Here is a 23673-nt window from a genome sequence, read left to right as displayed (position 1 = left end):
CTAAATGTCATCAATAGATATGTCATCAATGACAAGCAACTAACAGACACAGAAAGTTCTATCCTACAATAGAAACTTTTTTATCTAGCATGTTGGGGAAATGTGGAGATGTTGGTATATAAAAAATTCTGGTTAAGTGTGTGTGAGAGAGAGTTTGGGTGTGGGAAGAGGTTTGGGGCATGAGGTTGGGGCGTTAGAGGGGCACCAGGGTGCCAGATCCACGGGGCGCTCACCACAGGCAGCTCCCTGCAAGCAGCGACTGTCCCTGACTTGCTCCTGGTGAAGACATGACTACGCAGCTCTGTGCACTGCCTCTACCTTCAGGCACCACCCCTGCAGTTTCCTTTGGCCTTGCTTCTTGGCCAATAGGAACTGTGAAGCCAGCACTCCAAGCAGAGCAGGAGCAGCACACACTGACACCTAGCCATGCCTTTGCCAGCAGCAGAGAAAGCAGAGACTTGCAGGGAACTGCCTGTGGTGAGCATCCCCTGGATCCCACAGCCTGAAACCTCTCCTGTTCCCCAATCTCCTGCCCCAAGCCCTCTCATATACCTAAACTCCTTCCCAGAATCTGTGCCCCAAAAACTTTCCCATGACCAAACTCTCAGCCCCACACTCCTACCTCACTGCAAACCTCCTTTCTGTTCCTCCACCTATGAGCAGCAGGGACGTGTTGCTGCTTCTGGGGATCCCAGCAGAGCCAGGCAAGGAGCCTTCCAGCCCTGCACCAACTGGACTATAAACTGGACTTTCTATGAAGATTAGAAATGCCAGTTTATTGAGCTTTCTGTGTGATATAGAACCAAATAACACAGCTTTTAGTGCAATAAGAACATTCCACATAGGAGTTAGAAATTCTTCCCTATGCAGATAGGTCCAGCAGAAAGAGCAGTGGAATTTAAAAAATGCATAAGGCCATGTGCTGGACTTCTGCACCTTCCATCTATGGCTCAGGAAAACATTTCACATGCATTGATGGAAGAGCCCATTCAGTACCTCTCTGATGAAGTATCAACATCCACATTTACACATATAAGGACGGTGAAGGCCATAATCACACAGTGAAGAGGTTTTGGAACCAGGATCAGGCTCTAAGTCTCCTAACTCCCAATTTCTCTGCTCTAACTCAGCACCATACTGCCTCTCTAGCACCTCTCACTCTCTCTCTCCCCCTTTCTTACCCCTTAAAGACTAACAGATTTATTTGGGCATAAGCATTTTTGGGTAAAAAAATTACTTTGTCAGATGGAAAGTGAATTATTTTAAATCTAGCCTAAATGAAAAGTGCACTATTGCCTATAGGAACAGGTTTGGGTTTGTTGGTTGTTTTAAAGTCTACAAAGAAAGCAGTCTTCACTTGTTCTTTTTCTACTGGTTCTCTCTGTGACAGATATCGGCAGCCATTTCAAGTTAATATATAAGGCATTTAATTGCTCAATTAATCATCTTTAAGTTTCATACTGGTTTGTTTAGGAACTCTCTTCAGTTGGGTGAGCTTTACAGTATGTGTTGCAGGAATAAATCATTTCTCTGGAGAAAGTGAGTTTAATTTGAGCTCTGCATGGCTCAGTCCTCCACTGGGCTCTGCGCTGTCAGCTCTCATCTATGCAGTGCACTGAATATTACACTGTAATGGAACTGGGACTGGAATGAATACTTCTCTTCATTAGCCAGGTTCATTCTGGGGAAATTTAAATTTAGTATTAAAATAATTTGACTACTGAGATTTGAATTGTTAGGGAGTGCTGCTACACCTAGAGGACTCTGTGCCAAATAAAATAAAATAAAATAAAATAAAATAAAATTCCACAGTAAAAAGAGAAAAAAAATCTGCAGGCAATATTTTAAAATTCTGCAAATATTATTTGTCAACAAATAAAGGTGGAGGCTCCACACTGGCAGAGGAAGGAAATCACCCTGCAACCTCCATCCTTGGACATGGACTCTGTGTTAAAGTTGCACCTGACCCTGATACAATGCAAAGACGAGGACTGGCCCAGAGACTACCTGGGCTCCTGTCCCTCCATGCCAAGCACAATAGTTGAAGGCAGGCAGGCTTAGCCTAGCAGGATCCATGTATGGAGGGGCTTAGTATAGGTAGAGCCAGTTGTGTGGTAATAGGGTGTTGCCTGGGGTAATCTGGGTGCAGGAAGCTTTATGGGAAGTCTGGATGGAGGCCAGTCTGAATGAACATAGGCTTGTTGGTGGGGGGGTTGGATGCAGACACAATGCAACTCTGCAGAGGGTCGAGGTGAAGGTGCTAGGGCTGAGCACTTGAGGTCCAGGTGCTGGCTTGGTGGGTATAGAGGCTGGATGCAGGGGGCTAGTCAGGATGGTCCAGTTGCAGATGGCTTTTGGTGTGGGGGTTCAAGTGTGGCAGTATAGTGCAGGGCTTGAGTCCAGATGCAGAAAAGCAAGAGTTAGCTGGGAGGATATGGGTGCTGGGAAGCACTGGATGCAAAGAGTGAGGCTTTTTAGGGTGTGGGTTCAGATTCTGGTGGTCAGTGGAGATGACCTAGGCATATGGGGTGAGACTTAGCAGGGCAACCTGGGTATGAGAGGGATCTGGATGCACAAAGTGTGGGTAAATGTGGTCAGGAAGTTGCTTGGAGATGAAAGTGGAAGGGGCCTTTGCAGATGCTAATTTACCAGCCTAACCCATATGCATAGAGGATGGGCCACAACATTTGCCAAGACTATGGAAGTAGGATATGGTTAAGATGGGGGCAGGACATTAATTGTATTTGCGAGAAAAGTAAAAAAAAAAAATGACCCACAATTTCTCTTCCCCCCCCCAACTGTTTATGTTACCTATAACGGGCGATGCAAAGATGGACTTTCCCAGAATATCTTTGCTTTGAGGTATTGGAATTCCGTTCATTATCCATCTGGAAAGAAATAAAGACAATAGGATTTATATCCATTGCGCACACTGTTGTGCAATGGGATATGTAAAATAGCCAAAGTACATGCAACACATACAAAACACTCCATATGAAACCGAGTCAGATATAGGCTTTCGGCAATTCGTTTTTATTTAGAAATATGTATACTAATAATGTATAGTAATTTATGCAGAATGTGCTGTTTCATTTTAATTAAAACTTTAGCAAGTTAGTCCCAAGATGACTTACTGTAAATGATTCACTTTGCATTGTGAACTGTCCTAGATGCCATTAAAATGACATCATTTACTGTTAGCCCACAGTGGCATCCTGTAGTTAGAACAGAAAATAACTGTGGCATTTTAGATATCACTGACTTGTAACTGTAAAGCAAACACTGATTTTTTAAAAAAAATTGTGATCAGTGTGAGCTGAAGAATCTCACCAAATAAAACACTTCTAAACCGGTACTCATCTGAATTCCATCTGCTTCACTAATCCAGTGGAAGAACATTAGCTCTGAATTCACCATAATACTTAATTCAGCACAATATCACAAACCCATAGGTTTTATTCCACCATAAGTTAATGAGTAGAAAATTTAGTGATTCAACTTTGTTGCTGAGTCAACATAAACAGGTCCCCTGTATTTTCATAAAGTCATAGAATACTAGAACTGGAAGGGACTTTGAGAGGTCATCAACTCCAGTCCCCTGAACTCACAGCAAGACCAAGCACCATCTATATCATCCCTGACAGATGTTTATCTAACCTACTTTTAAATATCTTCAAAGATGGAGATTTCAGAAACTCCCCAGGCAATTTAAATACCCTAACAATTAGAAAGTTTTTCCTATTGTTTAACCTAAATCTCCCTTGCTGCAATTTAAGCCTATTGCTTCTTGTCCTATCCTCAGAGGTTAAGGAGAATAATTTTCTCCCTGCTCCTTGAAAGGTACTTGAAAGCTATTATTTTTCCTCTTGGTTTTCTCTTTTCCAAACTAAACAAACCCAGTTCCTTCAATCTTCCCTTGTAGCTCATGTTTTCTAGACTTTTATCATTCTTGTTGCTCTTTAGCCTTTGGAGCTGCATCAGACACTTTCTTGAAATTCAGCGTAGTGAAACAACAAAAGCTCTGTTGCTTGATGCTGGGCAGGGTTCGTAAGAGAGGGATACATTTCCCACTCTCCTTTGTTTTATGATTTGAGAGCTGAGATAGTAACATCTCCCTAAAACAGAAATACCAAGCTAGGCTGTCGAGTCAAGCAGGAAACTTTTCTAGAGCCGAATGGTAACCCTGTCATCCATTGCTAGTCACAATCCTGTTCCTGCTGCCCCCAAGCTTTAGTTATGAAGCAATGTGTTCCAGGAAAAAGGCTGGCACAAATAGCTTTCTCCTCTGCACTGGCTCTAGAGCATGGGCACAACCAAGACTCAGGACACTTGCCTGCTTTTTCTTCTCCCACCATATGGGAATGGGAGTAGCAATTGGCACAAACAATGTGGGTTGCCTATACAGTGATGAATGGAGGCTCTTTGTGTCCCCTGACTCCTTGCATAGGTGTGCAGCTGGGCTCACAATTGAGCCCATAATGATTACCTTAGGAGCAGAGCCAGTATGCTTACCAACAACCATGGAAGTTGCAGGGATGTCTTTGGGTACAAGATTGTGCCAGAAATTACAAAAGCAAGTATGACTCTCAGATTTTATACTTCAAAGGCTGATTTCCTTAAGGTATCATTTCTATACTTTGCTCTTTGGATACTAGATACGGTATGTTGATCTGTTACTAAACTTCTGTGTGTATGTAAGAGACATGTAGGCACCACATAATTACACTAAGAAAGGCAAACAGTGAACAATTCAATTGAAAAGGGCCTGACATTCTCAGTGAGAAGCAACTGAAAAAATAACAGAAGAAGGGAATTAAATGTGACATGAACTTGTGCTGTTCTATTAGTTCTGCTTCCTTAATTTTGGTTGCTATGCTGCCTTCTCTGGCTCCACTTCTCTTGTTGCAGCCTATTCATCAAGCAGTAGATGCTCCCACTTCCCAGTATCAGTTTATCTGTATGAGTTTCTTGGTCAACAGGCCCCAAGATGTGGATATCCTGGGGCCCAGCATCAGAATACAATTACAGCCTATTTACTTTTTAAAAGTTTAACAGAAATGAGGATTATAACCAATAAAATACCATTCTAACCCCTTTTTTCCATTTGCTCTCATGGAACAGTCTTACAGAATATAATATAAATAATAGCCCTTTTATAGATTTCTCTAAAAAATCATCCCATCTGTGTTTTTCAGAAGTAATAAGATCCCACTAATCTTCTATAGGCTGGTTAAAGAAATCTATCGATAGGATTTTATTCTCTATTATATTTGATTGTGATTTAAGAGAATTTTTATAGAACTCTGTTACTTTTCTACAAGAGACTATTGGCTTTCATCCTTATTCTCATTAGGGATGTAAATTCCTGTTTAATTAGCCCACCATGGCCGGGATGGAGTGACCCCTGCACTGCGGGCAGGTGCTGCTCCAGCCCAACTGCTTCTGGTGCTGTGTTGCGCTGCAGGCTCCCAGGAGTTGGTAGCCTTGCGCGAGGCAGAAATGGAAGCCAGGATGGGGGGAAGCTGGAGAAGCTTTCCACCCATGGCTGCTCCCAGGAAACAGTTAACTATAACCCAGTAAGCATCACCCGTTAAGGTGATTACACTTAGACCAGTTAACCAGTTACCTGTTCACATACAAAACTCCTACAGATGTGAATTAGGTATGTGGGTGCTTGAGATTGTGCATATGATGATATGAAAGAAAAGGAACAATTATTAGATGAACTGAAGAACTTGAATGACGTTTCAGTAGATTTCTTGCTAGTGCTGGGACATGTAAAGACCGGCAATAATAAAACATTGCCAAGATCTCAACTGAATTTTTTCAAAATTGTGAATAAATACAGAGATCATAGGAAGCTAGATAGCTGAGAGAATACGGTTTCCGCAGGTTACAGGCTCAAATTCAGTTATGACTGGTACCCTAGAAACTGGACCAGGTGGGCATACCACTCCAGTGCAAATGTGTGGATTTCCATATCAAGAAAGAAAAGCAAACACCAGGTCAAAGAGAATGATCCAATTCTCACACCTAGGAGTGGCCTTCCTAGAACAAAGCTGAGCTCCACAGGCAAAGCATTGGGTGGGATAGTGTACTTACAAAGGTATTACAGGCTGAAGTGCGCCATGATTGGTTCCTGAGATAGTATCGCAAGTTGGGGGCATCGTAACTCGAGCCCACATTTACAATAGGTGTCATATGCCATCTTAAATGAGGGGCCAAGGACATAAGTCAGGGGATTTCGGCTCCTTCCACACTTATAGAAAAGGTTATAAGTGTGGGGGGTGGTAAATCGGGCCGTCGTAAAGTGGGGGCCTCCTGTATCTGTCCCATGATAGAAGTTTATGTCAGTCTCACACTAATAATGGACACAGACTTTCACAAGGACATAAGAATGGCCATAAGAATGGTCAGACCAAAGGTCCATCTAGTCCAGTATCCTGTCTGCTCACAGTGGCCAATACCAGATGCCCCAGAAGGAGGGATCACAACAGGTAATCCTCACATGATCCCTCCCCTGTCATCCACCTCCAGAGAACCAGATGCTAGGGACAGCATTCCTAGCTATCCTAGCTAATAGCCATGGACCTAACCTCCAGGAATCTATCTAGCTCTTTTTTTAATCTTGGTAAAGTTCTAGCCTTCCCCACATCCTCTGGCAAGGAGTTCCACAGGTTGACTATGTATTGAGTAAAGAAAAACTTCCTTTTCTTTTTGTTTTAAACCTGCTGCCTATTAATTTCATTTGGTGACTCCTTGTTCTTTTATTGTGGAAATAAATAAAAACGTTTCCTTATTCACTTTTTCCACACCAGTCATGATTTTATAGACCTCTATCATATCCCCCTTTAGTCTCCTCTTTTTTAAGCTGAAAAGTCCAAGTCTTTTTAACATTTCTCAAATAAACTAAATAAACAAACTAAGCAAAAGACAAGACTGAAAGACATTCAGCAAAGATTAAAAAATAGCAGATTTTTAACCTACATATATATGAGACTCAGAACAGAATAGTAGTGTACCTACAAAACACTGCTTAACCTATTTTGTTGAGGGCTTGGATTTTCAAAGATGTCTATGGGGATGTCTACACTACCCCGCTAGTTCGAACTAGCGGGGTAATGTAGGCATACCGCACTTGCAAATGAAGCCCGGGATTTGAATTTCCCGGGCTTCATTTGCATAAGCCGGGCGCCACCATTTTTAAATCCCAGCTGGTTCGAACCCCGTGCCGCGTGGCTACACGCGGCACGAACTAGGTAGTTCGAACTAGGCTTCCTAGTTCGAACTACCATTACTCCTCGTGGAACGAACCAGCCTGGGGTTCGAACCAGCCGGGATTTAAAAATGGCGGCGCCCGGCTTATGCAAATGAAGCCCGGGAAATTCAAATCCCGGGCTTCATTTGCAAGTGCGGTATGCCTACATTACCCTCCTAGTTCGAACTAGGAGGGTAGTGTAGACATACCCTAAGGGGCTTAGGTAACCAATACTCCCACTGAATGAATGGAATTTGGGCATCTAGCTTATTGAGGCTCCTTTGAAAATCTCAGATCACATTATCACAATCCCTATGTGATTTAGAGGTACCAAAATCCTATTATTTGTGTTCCCAAATCACTTAGGTGCATTTGAAAATCCCACCCTTAACTTTTTAGAAGTGCAGTTAAATATCAACCTGTAACACACCTGTTCCAATGAAAGAAAGCAGGCAGGCTCTGGCCTATCAAACACATTTTCAATGCCATAAATTTAAAAAGACTCACGTCTGAATCAAATCTGCATCTTGTGCTGCTGGATCTTGACCTGGATAGAAAAGTAGGTTTGACAGACAATTGTTCTGGTTTGTCCCCAGTTATCTGTAATGGTCGTATAATCTCTGAAATCACACAACGACTTCCAGAAGGGCTTTCATTACCTACCCAGAAATAAAAACACAAACAATTTGTACAAAGTGACAGCCAGTATGGCAATCACAGAAGAGGCACCACAACCTGAATGGGCCACATGGTGTGAACACTATCTTTTCCCTATTAACGGTCCCTCAAGAGAGGGAATCCCTAAGGGAAGCATGGAGGAAGCATCCATTGTCACTCCCATTCTGTACCTGTTCAGCGGTAAAAAGTCCCCCGAAATTTCTAATGGAATGTAAAGACATTTTAATATCAAGATCAGGGTTCAGGAGTAAATAAACATGATACACATTAAATTTTTACCCATTGGCTGGAAAAAGAGAAAAGGTTATTATATCAGATGACTGTGTTCTAGCAGTCTGACATATGCTGAGATTATTTTTCACGTTGACATAAATACTGTACATTTATAGGCAATAATAATAAATATTTAGCTTAGTGCTTATATTAACAAGTTTTAAATAATTAATGCTCAACATCCCGAAGGTAAACACTACTAGTCCTAATTCTAATTGGCAATAAGGCACTTTTACATCACTGTGTGCAAAGGTCCTTAATCTAATTCAAAATACACACCCAATTTAAGATATTTTCATTGCCACATATATGTAAGAAAGAACCACATGCTACTATCCCCACTCTGCAAATCAGGCAATAATAGTGTTAGTTATGTGTCTTGTCCAATGCTACATGGCATATTAGCAGCAGAGTAGAGATTATAATTTGGGTTTCCTGCTTCACAGACCATATTCTAAGTCACACACACTATCACTAAAGTGTCTAAAAAAGACACATTAAGGAAAAAAGAAAAAATCTAGAGACTTTTTGAACACTTTTTTCTGATTATAAAAATGACTAGAAGATTTTCCCAGTGTTGCTTGGGTTCTTAACTCAATAAAATGAAAATGTACATGCGTCATTTAAACAATTGCTCTGGTGGGAGCCTGAGGATGAGGGGTTCAGTTTGCAGGCTGGCCCCAGGATAGAGGCCAGTCCCAGCTCTCTCTAACTGCAGGAGCTTGGGGCTAGTTGAGAAATGACTCTCTATGGCTGCTGTATCTCCAGTGCGCACCAGTATGGGAAGGGTGCATTTCCCTACCTGAGGCAGACCCTCTGTAGGAAATTGGGATATGTGGGGTGAGGAGGAAAGCCTGCCCTTGTTCCCCTTTCAGGACATCTGGGGGGAGGGAGACTCAGGGTCCCCAATCTCAAACAGGGGCAAAGGGATCCCCCAGCCAGGCCCTTTCACTTGCTTAGAGATTCTCTTGTCTGTATGGTTTATGAGAAGCAATCCCATTGCAGGCACATCCTGTTTTCCTGGCACAGACAAACACTTACCTTGTTTGAGTTATGATAAGAGGAACCTGCATACCAATTTGATGGTCCTAGCTCTGACCATTTAGGAGAAGTTCTTGAACAAACAGGTAAACACACAAACAGTGAGACAAACAAACTCTCTAAAGGTATGTCTACAAAGTTATTTTGAAATAACAGCCGTTCTTTCGAAATAACTGTACTAGCATCTACACAAGCTAACCACTATTCGAAATTAATTGGAAATAGCAGAGGGCTTATTTCGAACTTGGTAAACCTCATTCCACAAGGAATAGCACCTATTTTGAAATTGCTATTTCAAAATAAGCACTGTGTAGCCACAGAAAAGGGGCTATTTCGAAATAGGGAGTCTCCAGCCCTTCTCAGGGTACCCTGCTGGACACTCTGGCCCCAACCAGGAAAACTCCTCTCCTACCCTACCCTCCCTGGAGCCCTTAAAGGGGTAGAGTCTGGCCACAGTGTCTGTGCCAGCTCCAGGCTTGCCAGCCCAGAGCCAGTATTCACTGCCCCTGACTCAGTGGCCCCAGCATGAACCAGGCAGCCAGTGCCAGCCAGCCCTCCACTGCTCCCCAGGCCCAGGCCCCCAGCTCTCAGGAGCTTGCCAGGGGCCAGAGAAGGTGGGCACCTGACTGAGGTTTGGGGGGATGCCTCCAATGTCCATGATCTCCTCACTAGATGGAAGAACACAGCCATCTATGGCAGGATGGTTGCCACCCTGGCCACCAAAGGACACATCCAAACCCAGGAGCAGGTCTGAATGAAAATTAAGGAGCTGTGGCAGGTTTATGCCAGGGCCACAGGGGGCAGCTCCCAAACAGAGGCAGACCCAGAGAACTGCCCCTATTTTGATGCCCTGGAGCACATCCTGTGGGGACAGGACAGTCTATGCCCCCAGGTGGTCATCAACCCTGGGGCAGAGGGCCCTGACAAGAGCATGGAGAAGGAGGAGGAGGAGGGCTAGGAGCCACAGGAGCCTGGAGGGAGCATGCGGCACAGCCAGGACCCCAGAGCCCTCCCAGTGGACCTGTCACTGGTGTCATCCAGGGAGGCAACAACATGTGAGTGCCATCATTGTTCCCTTATGCAGGGGGGTGGGAAGGAGAGGGAGACCAGGGACCACGTGCATGGCCCTTGCTGACCACGGATCATGCAACAACCTATGCACGTGCAAGCATGTGTCGTGCCACCCCGGCCCCAGCTGGCTGCCACACGGGCCTTGGCCTCTTAGCCACACATGTTTGTGAAGAGACATGACATGCTCCTGACCCCGTGGTGGGTTACAGCAGGACACCCTCCCTCCACAAGCCCCCTCTACACAGAAGCAAGGGACATCTTCCCCCCCTCCCTCCCCATACACACTATATACAGCACAGGGGCATGGGTGCAGTCCTGGGGCAGCTCCCACTCATGTTCAGCAGTACATGCTGAACATGGCCTCTATGCAAGAACATCAGCTCTGATGATGTGGAGACCTGTCATCCTTGCCTTTCAGAGGGGGGCTGGACTTCACCCACTGTGTCCCCAGGGAGAAATGACCACTTCTCTTGTTTCTCCACAGCTGCACCAGCAGCAAGTGCAAGGCGCACCACCCTGCCCGGGACATCCTCCCGCACCAGAGGACTCTGTAGGCCCACCCGGGCAGTGGAGGGGTACCAGCAGGAACACCTAGGGGCACTGCAAGCCCTGCACCGCACCCTCAACCATTGAGTGCAGGAAGATCTGCAGCTCCGGCAGAAGCAGTTTGCCCAGGGCTGTGCCATCTGAGAGCACCTGCAGACCCTGGTGCAGAGCTTGCTGCTTCCTGCTGCTCCAGTTCCTGCTGCCTTCCCAATTACCGCTTCTCCTCCCACTCCTTCTCTCCCTCCCACTTCTTCCTCCACACCCACCCCACCCCGTCAGGGACACCAAGGTCCCTGTACCTGCAGTGCTGGGAGACAGTTGGGCCTGCAAGACCCCCCACCCTGAGCTTCTCCTCCCCCTTCTTTCCCTTGCCTCCCCCTGCCAACTCCCTCCTCCCAGGTTTCCCCCTCCCCTCTCCCACCTTCTTTCCCCAGTCTCACCTCAGTTTCATTCCCCCCCTCCCCAGTTTTGTTCCATAAAGAGACTTTGTTATAATGAACACGTGTCTTTTATTGTACAGCAGGAAGGGGGGTTAGGGAGGGGTAAATGGAAGGATGTGAAGGAGGAAAGAGGCACAAGCTCCCAGATGGCACACCAGGGAGACTGTTACTGCCTGCAGAACGTGCTGCCAGGCTCTCAGCAACACGTCCAGGAGAAGCACCAGAGTGCCCAGGGGTGGCTCCAGCTCCATGCTGCAGAGTGTTGTGGTGTCCTGAGTGAGGGCAACCAGAGCACGCAGAGACAAAAAAATGCATTGCTGTCCCTCAGCGAGGTAGGCAAGTGAGCAGGGAAACCTGAGAACTGGCTGTCGGGGGGGGGGGGAGGGGAAGGGCCCTATAAGCACAGGCCTCAGATAGCCTCAGGCAGCAGCTCATGACCTGATGCCCTGGCAGAACCGGTTCTGGACAGCCTGAAATGCGATTCAGTGTCCAATCAGTGTGAACACGCTAATTTTAAATAGCAAAATGCTATTTCAAAATGCATTTTGTGTCTAGACATGTTATTTTGAAATAAGATATTTTGAAATAACGCTGTTGTATAGACATACCTTAAGATACACATTAGATGCCAATAAAAATACAAGACACCATATTGTTGCAGTGATAGGAGACTGACAGCCTGAGCTCTTAGTGACTACAGCCAACATTAAAAAGACTTGAGTATAGTCAGGATCAAGTCCTACAGGCTTGTGAAATGTTTTTAGGAAAAAATGTATTACCTAAGGTTGCAAGGGGATTGATAAAAGTGGAATATAAAATGCTGCATTGTGTTTTCCTTGACAAGAAATATTACTCTTCTGGAAACACCAGTAAGAAAGCAGGAAATAGCAAGCTGGGCCTAATTGTAGCAGATGCAGCAGCAGCTGTAGCAAAGTCTCAGCATGCAATCTGGGATACTACTAGCCTAATCCGATTTCTGAGCATTCCTCTCCTCTCTCTTTTTAATACAACTAGTCCATGGTCTAATTATTAAGTCCTGGTCACAGGCAGAGGGAAAAGGGCAGGAGGGCTAGTTGGCCTGGCCCTCAAGTTCAAAGGCCTCAAATTTAGGCACTTGTTCATTTTTCATGCACAGAAAATAATATAGAAAAACATTTGTTAAATAAAATTATATTCAAATTATGTCTCACTCTTTTTAATACCTGATTTTGTTTTCATGTGTTATCCTTTTTTATTTTTATTATGGGCTAGGGGCCTCAAAAGCTGGAAGAGGCGCATGCCTCACTGGACCTCTGAGAAAGTTTGGTCATGAATAAAGGTCAGCTGCTCCCCTCAAACTGTCCTAGGTCAGAGTTTCAAATATGGTATTTTGTTCTTGAAGTGCATACATCCCCCTTTTACATGCTGCAGAGGAGGATGAACTCCAAAAAGACTTTTCAAAGGATTTTTAGTACATTTCTTGGCCCAGTTCAATTCATTTTTTCTGCATCACTTTAATTTTTCTGCATGGCAGCTTAAGCACATTGACCACAGGGGAAGATACAAAACCACACAGAAGATTTATTGCAGCCAGTCCTGCATGCGGCAATCCCAAACTGGCAAAGAGTACATTTTTTATTATTAGAATTTCTCTCACACTTTTAATAGAATAATGATCTCCTTTCAGAAACTTGCAGCTAATTTAATTCATTCCCTTCACTGTTAGTGCATTTGTCACACTGGATTGTCATTCTAAAATCTATAAACAATTGTTTTAACTTCAACAGTATATTAAAAGGAAATCAGTTCCGGGACTCATTTCATCTATTGGATTTTTCTTAGTTTTGGTTATATCCACTGCAGAGTGAATTCTTCCTAGGCAGAGACATAGGGTAAGCGGAAAATCCTTGGCACCCTCTACCCCTTCCTGTCTACCCCATACAGGGGACAGGATAGAATTCTGAGTCTACATTAGATCAGACAGAACAACACTAAAACAAAATCTTAGAACACTGTCCACGTCATGGGAATTGATATCGAACTTGGGAAGGGCTGTGAGAAGTACATTTTAAGGAGGTCTGTGAAGGGGGAGAGAGGGTGTTCAGCTGAACATAACAAAGATCAGCATGATTGATGGTTCAATACTAAGAGTGAAAGCATGAGAGAAAAGGCAAAAGGACTGAGAAATGCACAGAGAGGGAAGAAGTATACACAATAGGTGGGAACAAGTGCCAAGATTAAGGTTACATTATGGGGACCGTGGAAGTCAGTTCACGGTGTTTGAATCTGACACTGTAGAGAACAGAGAGATGTAAATGCAGATAATGTGGTTGAAGCAGCAGCAAAGGACTTTAAGCAGCTGCATTTTGAACTGATTGGAGAGGTGAGAGGTATGGAGGTAAGAGAAGAGGAAAGATTACCACAGTCAAGGCAAAAGATGACTGAGGAAAAGACAAGGATTTAAACCATGCGCTGGGAGGAATAGGAAGCTAATGTGGGTTTTGGGAACAGAGAGAAAAAAGTGACAGGACTGAGCAAAAGAGTAGATGTGGTGAGGGCAGAGAAAAGGAATCACTGCTCAATTTTAGAAAGAGGAAAATAGAAAGAAATTAAGTAATTTGCCTTGAGTGCACATCAGTACACTAGATTAGGCATGCACCTGAGAGTCAAGAGGCCTGAATTTTAGTCCTCCTTTGGACACTGATTTGGTGTGTGAGCAAGAGCAAATCACTCCTACCCCTTCTGTGTCTCATTTTCCCTACCTGTAAATGAGGGTAATGATATTTTCCTACCTAGAAAAGTGCAAGAGAGAAACGTCATCAGCAGTTCCAACTATGCAAGATGGATTTAGTTTCCAACCCTGATTTACTGCTTCCTGAAATGTCACTTCCCTCTCAATTCCCCCTTCTCATTCTGCTACATCTGCAATACCATTTTCCCTTTCACTGAGAAGTCCTACTCGGAATGCCATCAGCTGTTAACTTCCTATGCAAGCATTTGTGAAATAACAACTGCTGCTCCTCGACCACTCTATTTCCAAGGTATTCCAAGGTAAGAAGTGATAGAAATGTAGCCGTGTTAGTCTGGGGTAGTTGAAGCAAAATGCAGGACAATGTAGCACTTTAAAGACTAACAAGATGGTTTATTAGATGATGAGCTTTCGTGGGCCAGACCCACTTCCTCAGATCAAATAGTGGAAGAAAGTAGTCACAACCATATATACCAAAGGATACAATTAAAAAAATGAACAAATATGAAAAGGACAAATCACATTGCAGAACAGAAGGGGGATGCGGGGGGGGGGGGGGGGGGAAGGGGGAGGAAGGAAGGTAAGTGTCTGTGAATTGCTGATATTAAAGGTAGGGAGAGTGGGATGTTTGTGAGTTAATGGTATTACAGGTGATAATTGGGGAAACTGTCTTGGTAATGGGTGAGAAAGTTCAAAGTCTTGTTAAGTCCTTGTTGGCAAGTGTCGAATTTTAACATGAATGACAGTTCAGAGGATTCCCTTTCAAGTACAGATGTAAAAGGTCTTTGTAGCAGAATGCAGGTGGCTAAGTCATTTAGAGAGTGTCCTTTCTGGTTAAAGTGGCAAGAAACTGTTTTCTCTTTGTGATCTTGTCTGATATCTGATTTGTGGGCATTAATCCTTTGGCGAAGTGTCTGAGATGTTTGTCCAATGTACATAGCAGACGGACACTTTCGGCACATGATAGCATAGATTATATTTCTGGATGCGCAGGAATATGTGTTCTTGATCTTATAACTCTACAGAAAACCCACCGACTCATACAGTTACCTACATGCTTCCAGCTCCCATCCAGAACACACCACACGATCCATCGTCTATAGCCAAGCCCTTCGATACAACTGCATCTGCTCTAACCCCACTGACAGAGACCAGAAGTTTCAGGATCTCTACCAAGCATTTATAAATCTCAACTACCCACCCAGAGAAATAAAAAAGCAAATTGAAAGAGCCAGACGAATACCTAGAAACCATCTACTTCAAGACAGACCCAAGAAAACCAACAATAGAACACCACTTGTCATCACCTACAACCCCCAACTTAAACCTGTCCAACACATTATCAATAAACTACAGCCTATATTGGAACAGGATACCATACTCAAAGAGGCTCTGGGAGACAGACCCATAGTCTCCTATAGACAACCACCTAACCTCAAGATGATTCTTACCAACCACCACAGGACATACCACACTAATACCAACCCTGGTACCTTCCCTTGCAACAAACCCCGTTGCCAGCTTTGTCCACATATTCATTCTGCTGATACCATTATTGGACCTAACCAAGTGAGTTATAAGATCAAGAACACATATTCCTGCGCATCCAGAAATATAATCTATGCTATCATGTGCCGAAAGTGTCCGTCTGCTATGTACATTGGACAAACATCTCAGACACTTCGCCAAAGGATTAATGCCCACAAAACAGATATCAGACAAGATCACAAAGAGAAAACAGTTTCTTGCCACTTTAACCAGAAAGGACACTCTCTAAATGACTTAGCCACCTGCATTCTGCTACAAAGACCTTTTACATCTGCACTTGAAAGGGAATCCTCTGAACTGTCATTCATGTTAAAATTCGACACTTGCCAACAAGGACTTAACAAGACTTTGAACTTTCTCACCCATTACCAAGACAGTTTCCCCAATTATCACCTGTAATACCATTAACTCACAAACATCCCACTCTCCCTGCCTTTAATATCAGCAATTCACAGACACTTACCTTCCTTCCTCCCCTTCCCCCCCCCCCCCCGCATTCCCCTTCTGTTCTGCAATGTGATTTGTCCTTTTCATATTTGTTCATTTTTTTAATTGTATCCTTTGGTATATATGGTTGTGACTACTTTCTTCCACTATTTGATCTGAGGAAGTGGGTCTGGCCCACGAAAGCTCATCATCTAATAAACCATCTTGTTAGTCTTTAAAGTGCTACATTGTCCTGCATTTTGCTTCAAGGTAAGAAGGTGAGAACAAACTATGGGCTAATTATGGTGTAAATTGATTTCCATTGCACAAAGTTCCCAACCAATAACATTTTTGTTGTTGCTGTTTGAGGTGATAGCTACTTTTTAAAAAATGAATGTTCCAATTTGTCCAAATTCCAGCAACCATGTAGAGTTGTTGGCTTATGTATTTTTAATTCAGTAGAGATTTTATAAAGAGCCACTATAAGTGCAAACAATTGCACAAATAACAATTAACATCTTAGCAAAAAGGTAAATTCAAACTTGTATATAAAACGTGTTGTAAACCTCTTGAAATCTTTTGCTCTTTGACTTCTGTAGAAGAAGTCAGCTCCCTTGGATTAAGTATTCATAGTTACAGTAACACAATGCTACATATTGTAATGAAGACTAAATTTGCAATCAGCATATGTTAGGATTGTAAACTAATTCTCTTCTTATACTGGTGCACACTAGTAGCTTCAGAAGGTTTGCACCATGAGAAGTAGCAGAAGCTTTTGGTCCTATATGGATGCTCCTCCATTTATGAACTAATTGGAGATTAGAAATACAACTTTTTCCTCAGCCTACTAGTCTCAAAAATAACATAATAATAATAATAAAGACTAAAGATAGAGTTCACTGGAGGACAACACAGTGTGTATGTCTCCTGAAGGCAAGCGCTCTAGCCTGGGATGTGGAAAATCCTGGTTGAAGTCACTTCTCTGCCCAATTCTCAGCAGTTTTTCATCCCAGAACATTCCCAATCAGGGAGCCCAGAGATGTGATCCTGAATCTCAAGCCAGTGCCCTCGCCTCCCCTGCTAGAAATAATACCCCCCCACACACACACTCTGCCTCATCTAAATAAACCTCAGCCCCTTCCTATAAAAAATGCAATTGAAAAAAGATAATTTTTCACAGAACATTTCAGCAAAAGTGTTCCAAAGAGCTTTTGTTAAAGGTTACACAACTCAAAGGATTCCTCCCAGGGGCTTCTCCAAGCAGAATGCCTCATTCTGAATTCATGATATGAGTGCAGACTGTTTTGAATGAATTACTATAACAACAGCAAATAGGCATGGAAAGGGGTGAAAACAATATGTGATCACCACATTTTCAACAGCTGTTTCCTGTCAGGAAGCTTGCAAATGTAAAATTGGTATGATAATTTGTAATAAATGGTGCTAAAACACAGGTAACAGGAATACTCAAGGAACATCAGTGTTACAGATGATCTGGCTGTAAATTACTTAACTTGACCATATTTCCCATCTACCCCTCCTACCTCCAATCACGGTTTTCACTTAGGCCCATATTTTTTTGTGGAGTCCACATTACAGTGGATAGAAAGGGGGAGGACAACAGGCAAGAAAGTAATGGGGTGCATTAGGAAGCTACTTATGACTTTCTGGTACTAGCTATTCTAAGCTGCTGGAATGCATCATGTTCCAGCTACAATCTTTGCTGGCCCTGTGCTCTGAGAAGGGATGTATATGAGCCAGTCACTCCAGTGCTATACCTGATGTGGACTCTCCCATGTCATATGGAACCTCCAGAGTTTATGGTCAGAGTCTGCTTCCCTGGCACCACCTGACAGGCACAAAAGAAGGGGAGTGGAACTTCATTCAGAATAATAGACCTTGTCTCTTCAGCTTTGCCATATCCAACCTTGCTTAGTTGAATAAAAAGAACCCAAAAGCATGTACCAAGCTCCAAAGTACATAGACTTTCTCACCAAAAATTCTTGTATAGGCTGTTTGTAATTAAGGTATTATTAATCTAGCCCTATATCCATTGAAGTATATGGGACTTTTGCTTTGACTTTAGTAGGACCCCATAATAAAACCTGAAACTAAACTTTCCTGCTGTTGGAAGGCTCATATACATTAGGCACATAACATTTTGACACAGCTGCAACTAACCAATGGAGGAAGATTCAAGAATGATCTTTCAATGGAAAAAGACAAGGAAATGTTTCTGGGGCCTTAATGTAAAGGTCTCAAGACACAATTAAAGCTGATCATACTTAGTGTGACTGGTCATGAACCAAATACATTCACTTACAATACTATTGAAGGATCAATTGTGGTTGACACTATGTCTGGGAAATAACATTAAAACACCCTTAGGATCCTACTCTTGTTTCTGACATTTGCTGTGTTTTGAAAGCTGTCCTTGTGTTTTCTCCTACCCAGGAAACAATTAAAAAGTTCTGCCCCAAATTCTGAGAGCTTGATGAGACACCAATGTGATGGTGGACTGCCTGATTTCAACAATTAAAAATGCTTCTCACTGGCTTCAATATTATGGATCAAATCTATACTCAGCTCAGCTAATTAACAACAATAGTCTCAACACTAGTTGAGACTATTGGACCAAACTGAGGTCTCACTGTTGCTCACTAGAGTAGACCCATATGTGAATAGAATGTGGGCAAACTTTTCCAGGATGGGGCCTTTAATGACTAAACTATGTAGTAAGCTTAAACAATTGTTCAAGAATCCTTAAAGCCTGATAAAGCAATGAAAAGTTATCTCACAGTAATGCAAGAGTTATGGACCCCGGTGATGCTTGAAGAATATTGTAGCTTGGGATGTTATTGATCTCCAAATGTCAAAGCACCAATTGTCCAGAATTGATTTTCTTTTCTCTTCCTCCATTTTAACTGGTTTATTCTACGGAATCATGGAAAATGCCTTGTTTCATAGATGTTTCTTTCCTTTAATATATATTGTTTTTCCTGTAATAAAATCCACTAAATTAAGTCATGAGATGTTTGGGGCCAGATCTTCTACTGGTGTAAATTGGTGTAGCTCCACTGACCTCAGTGAGGTTATGCTGATTTATGCAAACTGACAAACTGGTCTGTTAACTATAGCTGAGCTTTCACACAGGGAAGGAGGAAGGAAAGGCAGGAAGGATCATAACAGAGAACAAATGTCGCCAAATATGTATTATATTTAATTATTATTTGCATTGTTTTAGTACCTAGAGGACCCAACCAAAGACCAAAGTTGTTTTGTGCTAGGCACTGTACACAATCACCATTCTCTTCAGCACCGGTAGTCAGACAATGGTGTAGAATCTACATTCTGGGTGCCTTCCAAGTATCCTCAGATAACCTCATGGCCTGTGATACTGCCTCAGTCTTTGAAAACTGCTTATGCATAAGTTGAAGTGAGCAAACTCATTTAGGGTACATCTAAACTACATCCCTTTTTTGATAAAGGGATGTAAATTAGACTTACTGAAATTGTAAATGAAGCCTGGATTTGACTTTCCCGTGCTTCATTTACATAATGGTGGCTGCGGCTTTTTTTCAGAAAAAAAGTGACGTTTACAGGATCTTTCGAAACGGGGCATTTCTGTCAAACGGTCCCCGTCTTGACCACAGGGGTTTTTTTTTAAAAGAGGCTTTTAGAAAAAAAAAACCCGCAGCCTCCATTATGTAAATGAAGCACGGGAAATTCAAATCCAGTATCGAAATTGTAAATGAAGCCATCTAATTTACATCCCTTTATCAAAAAAGGGATGTAATTCAGATGTACCCTTAGTCACAGAGGGTATGTCTACACTACCACCCTAGTTCGAATTAGGGTGGTAATGTAGGCAATGGGAGTTGCAAATGAAGCCCAGGATTTGAATTTCCCAGGCTTCATTTGCATCTCGCTGGGCGCCGCCATTTTTAAATGTCCGCTAGTGTGGACTCCGTGCCGCGCGGCTACATGCGGCACGGACTAGGTAGTTTGGACTAGGCTTCCTATTCTGAACTACCATTACTCCTCGTGAAAAGCTTGACAGTAAACTGCTTAAAGTGCTGAAACTGCTATGTTTGTGCCCTGGGTCATTGGGCGAGGTCTACTAATAAGTTGCTTAAACTGCTGAAATCATTGAAGTATATACCATTAAAAACAAACATGATCAAAATTTCCAGAATTACTATGACATGGCTTATAGGAATAGGGAGTGACACAATGGGAACACCCTGTATTTTACAAAAGTGCTAACCTCAAAAGTGATAAACAACTTAGGATAATGGCATAAATAAAAGATTGAACAAATAAAGTTAAGTAAAGTGAGTAGGTTATCTAAGAGTGTTGGAATAAAGAAGTACGTATGGCTGGAATACAACGTGGCAACAAGTTGTGAAGCAACCAAATCTCACCTTGGATAAAAGATGCTCTGCATGTATGCGTTTTGGGAAGGAGGAACAGAGTGGACCTGCAAACTCTGTTCACGTAACCACAAGTTTGGGGTCTGTTTGTCCACATCATGCCCTCTAGGATGTCTCAGTGCGTGAGAAGGAACAAGACTATGACTTCCAGTCTGGGGATTGTCGGGATCAAGGGTGAACGGTAAGTGAATTAAGCTTAAATATTGTAATATAACAGTTTTGCACTAACTACTTTGCATTATAGGCATCTTAGGCGAATCCTTTAAAAATGTATAGTATATAGTAATAAGTTAGTTTATAATGAATCATACTCAAAGGCTGTATTGTGATTTGTGCTGAGTTTGTCTTGTACTGCTTATGGGAATTATATTGACCCTTTTATTTGCAAAGTTCTTTGGTTATTGTAATTGCATGAACTCTCTATAAAATAGGAAAGTGGTTAAATTCAAATCTCTCTCACTGGTCTGTCCGGAACCTCTGTATCTAGAAATATACTGAAAGAACCATCACAAGACAGGTATGAAATGGGCTTTCAAGAAGGGGACTGCCATTTATAACATTGCGCCTATGGGAAATAAGGTTTCAACTTACGATGGCTTGACTTATGATGGTTTTCCAGGAACCAATTAGGTTGTAAGTGTGGGGGTAACCTGTACTGAGATATGAACTGCTCTCAATCTTTGACACTCAAGACAAGCTTCCCAAAGGGTGTTTTTGCACAAATAATAAGGAATGGGTTAGGTCAAATTAACTAGTCCAGGCCTCGGGGTTAATAGAACTGAATCATGGCCAAATTCTGCTCTCTCTTACACACACAAGCAAATGCCATTGTCATCAATTTGACCCCTAATTTAGCAAACTCTCTTAAATCAGTGTCAATTCTTACCTTTGCCTAAGGAGGTGGCTATTCCGTTCATTAACTGGGTCAGTGATTTACTAGGGGAACCAAGGACATCTGAAGATGCCAGCGAGTTACTGGTCAAGAGATCAATCTTTCCAGCTTGCTGCCGAAACTTCTCCAGTTCCTTGGAGAGGAGGTTAAATTGTTCACTGTGTGACCGACATTTCTCCTCTAGCTCTCGTACCTTGGCCTGCATAACCAAGACATAAGAGATGAATCTAAATGGGATCACAGAGACCTTTGGTCAGATTAGACCATCCGAGAATACTATGAAGCAGGGATGGGCAAACTAGTTGGAGCACCTTTTTCTTCACCAAAACTTTTCTCCATATTTAGAGCCAAACCTTTTGGGAGTCTATAATATTCAGGTAAATATTTTTGGACTACTAATTTCCAACCAAAAAAAAGCTTATTCTTTCAGTGTTTCCAATTAGAACCAGGAGTGACACTGCTACTGAATTTGCATGATAAAGTTTTCTTATGACATTTTTCAGTCCAAATATTGCTTATTCAGAAAAGCAGCCTAGCAAATGAATGCTTCCCCCGCTCAACTCCAAATCCCAAATCTCTTTTTGAGGTTTGCCCATCCCTAGCCATCAAATCAGAGATTCCTTAATTGCTATACTATTATTTCTAGAAAAGCAGCAATGGTTCATGCAGAACATTGGTCTAGCTGTTGGCTGAATTCTATTTCAAAATTAATGTACACAGCTAGATGTGCCAAACTGTCCAGAAGTAATTCAGACACCAGCCAACAGAGCATTATGAATAAGCCTGAGAGTAACACAAACATTTTGTCATTAGCAGGCTTTTTGTTTTAATTCTGAGGCATTAGGCTGTGACACAGCAGAAATTATGTGGAAATGATTTAACAATCTGATGCATTATTTCCTAATCTGGTGTTTTATCATGTATCAATATTATTTTCCTCCCATTTAACCTTCTTCCCTATAGCCCTAGTAAGACCGATTATTAATGAGTATAAATTGGATATGAATGAAATCCATTTTTCCCCATTAAATTGCTACTATGACATTTTTTTAAACATTTTTCATGTGGTGCATGAAAAAGATAGTTGAACAGTTACATGTTTCTACATAAAAACCATAGCTGTATTACACCCATATGCCTCACTGTGGGCACGAAACAATTATATGACTCATGGTAAAGGTAATGATGGAATTCATTCTAGGGCCCTTTTAAATGATGAACCTCAGTAATTTAAAATGTTCAGTGGTTTCCTCCACACACCCTCCTTAGAAGAACACATGCATTAAAAAGTACCAGTTTCCTGATATAGAATGGAGTATTATTTTCTCATTAATAAATTATTTCTAAAAATACAAGCACATCTGAACATATAATTAATCTCTTCAAATTCATAAAATGCAAATTGGTTTAATCTTGCTGCAGAAATATGAACACATTTGGCAGATGCGAGTACCCTGAAGGGAATAAGAAGTAATACTTGAAAAGATAGAGACAGTGTGAAGAGTTCTAAACAAAGTCAAAGTGCTTTCATTCTTTATTCTTCCTCTCTTGGGTTAAGGTACCCACATAAGCACCTTTTCTATTTGTCAACTTGCAGCTAGTTGAGATCTGACTATAGGGCTCCTGCGTGCAATATAAAAAGAAATTTAAATGGACAACGGCAGTAAAAGGATTTAGGTTTCTAGTAAGATAGCCATGTTAAAATCCCACTCTTTTCAATGGAGAGATTTAGGACCAGTTATTAACTCTGTGTACAAAAAATACCCTGAAGCTTTCCTATATACTAACCCAAGCATTCCAGAGCCATAAGTCAGGCTATGAAATATTATAAGATTTTAAAATAAATAAATAAAAATAACATGGGGCTTTTTTATGTGCCTTTTTGGCTTTGAGACATCAGTGTTCAAATTTTCAATGCCTCTTGGCAACATGCAGGGCTACAAAAGGTTGTTGTTTTTTTTAAAGAAAGCAAAGATTCTGATATGATCACAGAACTAATATTTCAATGAAAAAAGTACCATGAAACTTACAATGAAAACGAAAGCTGGCAACTTTATCATGTGCTTGTTTTCTAACACTAGACAGTTGGTTATTTGACTATTAATAGCAAATAATGAAATTAAGATCTGTACAGGGGCTCTGCCCAATGCCTATACACCACTTAAATACAATTTAACACCCATTATGAAGCCTTCAGGGAGTTTTAAGTGCAGCACAGAACTTGCAGAGACCAACAACATACCAAAATAATGTCTTTAGAAATCAAAACAGACCTTCAAAAATTACACAAACAGATCTCTGTCTGAACTCTAATAATCTCAGACTCATAACAAACACAG

General features: G+C 42.1%; 1 protein-coding gene across 19 annotated transcripts in view; it reads right to left on the bottom strand.

Annotated features, from left to right (window-relative positions):
• The window catches only part of RIMBP2 (RIMS binding protein 2), a 185512-nt gene that overhangs the window by 77419 nt on the left and 84420 nt on the right, over window positions 1-23673 (bottom strand). For 18 of the 19 annotated variants that reach the window (XR_012895994.1, XM_075898436.1, XM_075898437.1 and 15 more), the window contains 3 exons: window positions 21329-21533; window positions 7766-7917; window positions 2812-2888 (listed from right to left, as the gene is read on the bottom strand). Coding sequence is in view for 18 of the 19 variants with exons in the window: in XM_075898436.1 (XP_075754551.1) it covers window positions 2812-2888; window positions 7766-7917; window positions 21329-21533 (434 nt within the window). In the remaining variant the exon portion in view is untranslated. Of the gene's footprint in view, window positions 1-2811; window positions 2889-7765; window positions 7918-17787; window positions 17859-21328; window positions 21534-23673 lie in introns of those variants that run through there. The other variant, XM_075898446.1, reaches the window with a different exon arrangement.

Source organism: Pelodiscus sinensis, chromosome 15 (genome assembly GCF_049634645.1).
Source record: "Pelodiscus sinensis isolate JC-2024 chromosome 15, ASM4963464v1, whole genome shotgun sequence".
In the NCBI taxonomy this organism is placed as follows: Eukaryota; Metazoa; Chordata; order Testudines; family Trionychidae; genus Pelodiscus; species Pelodiscus sinensis.
This window is presented reverse-complemented; position numbering and strand designations above follow the sequence as displayed.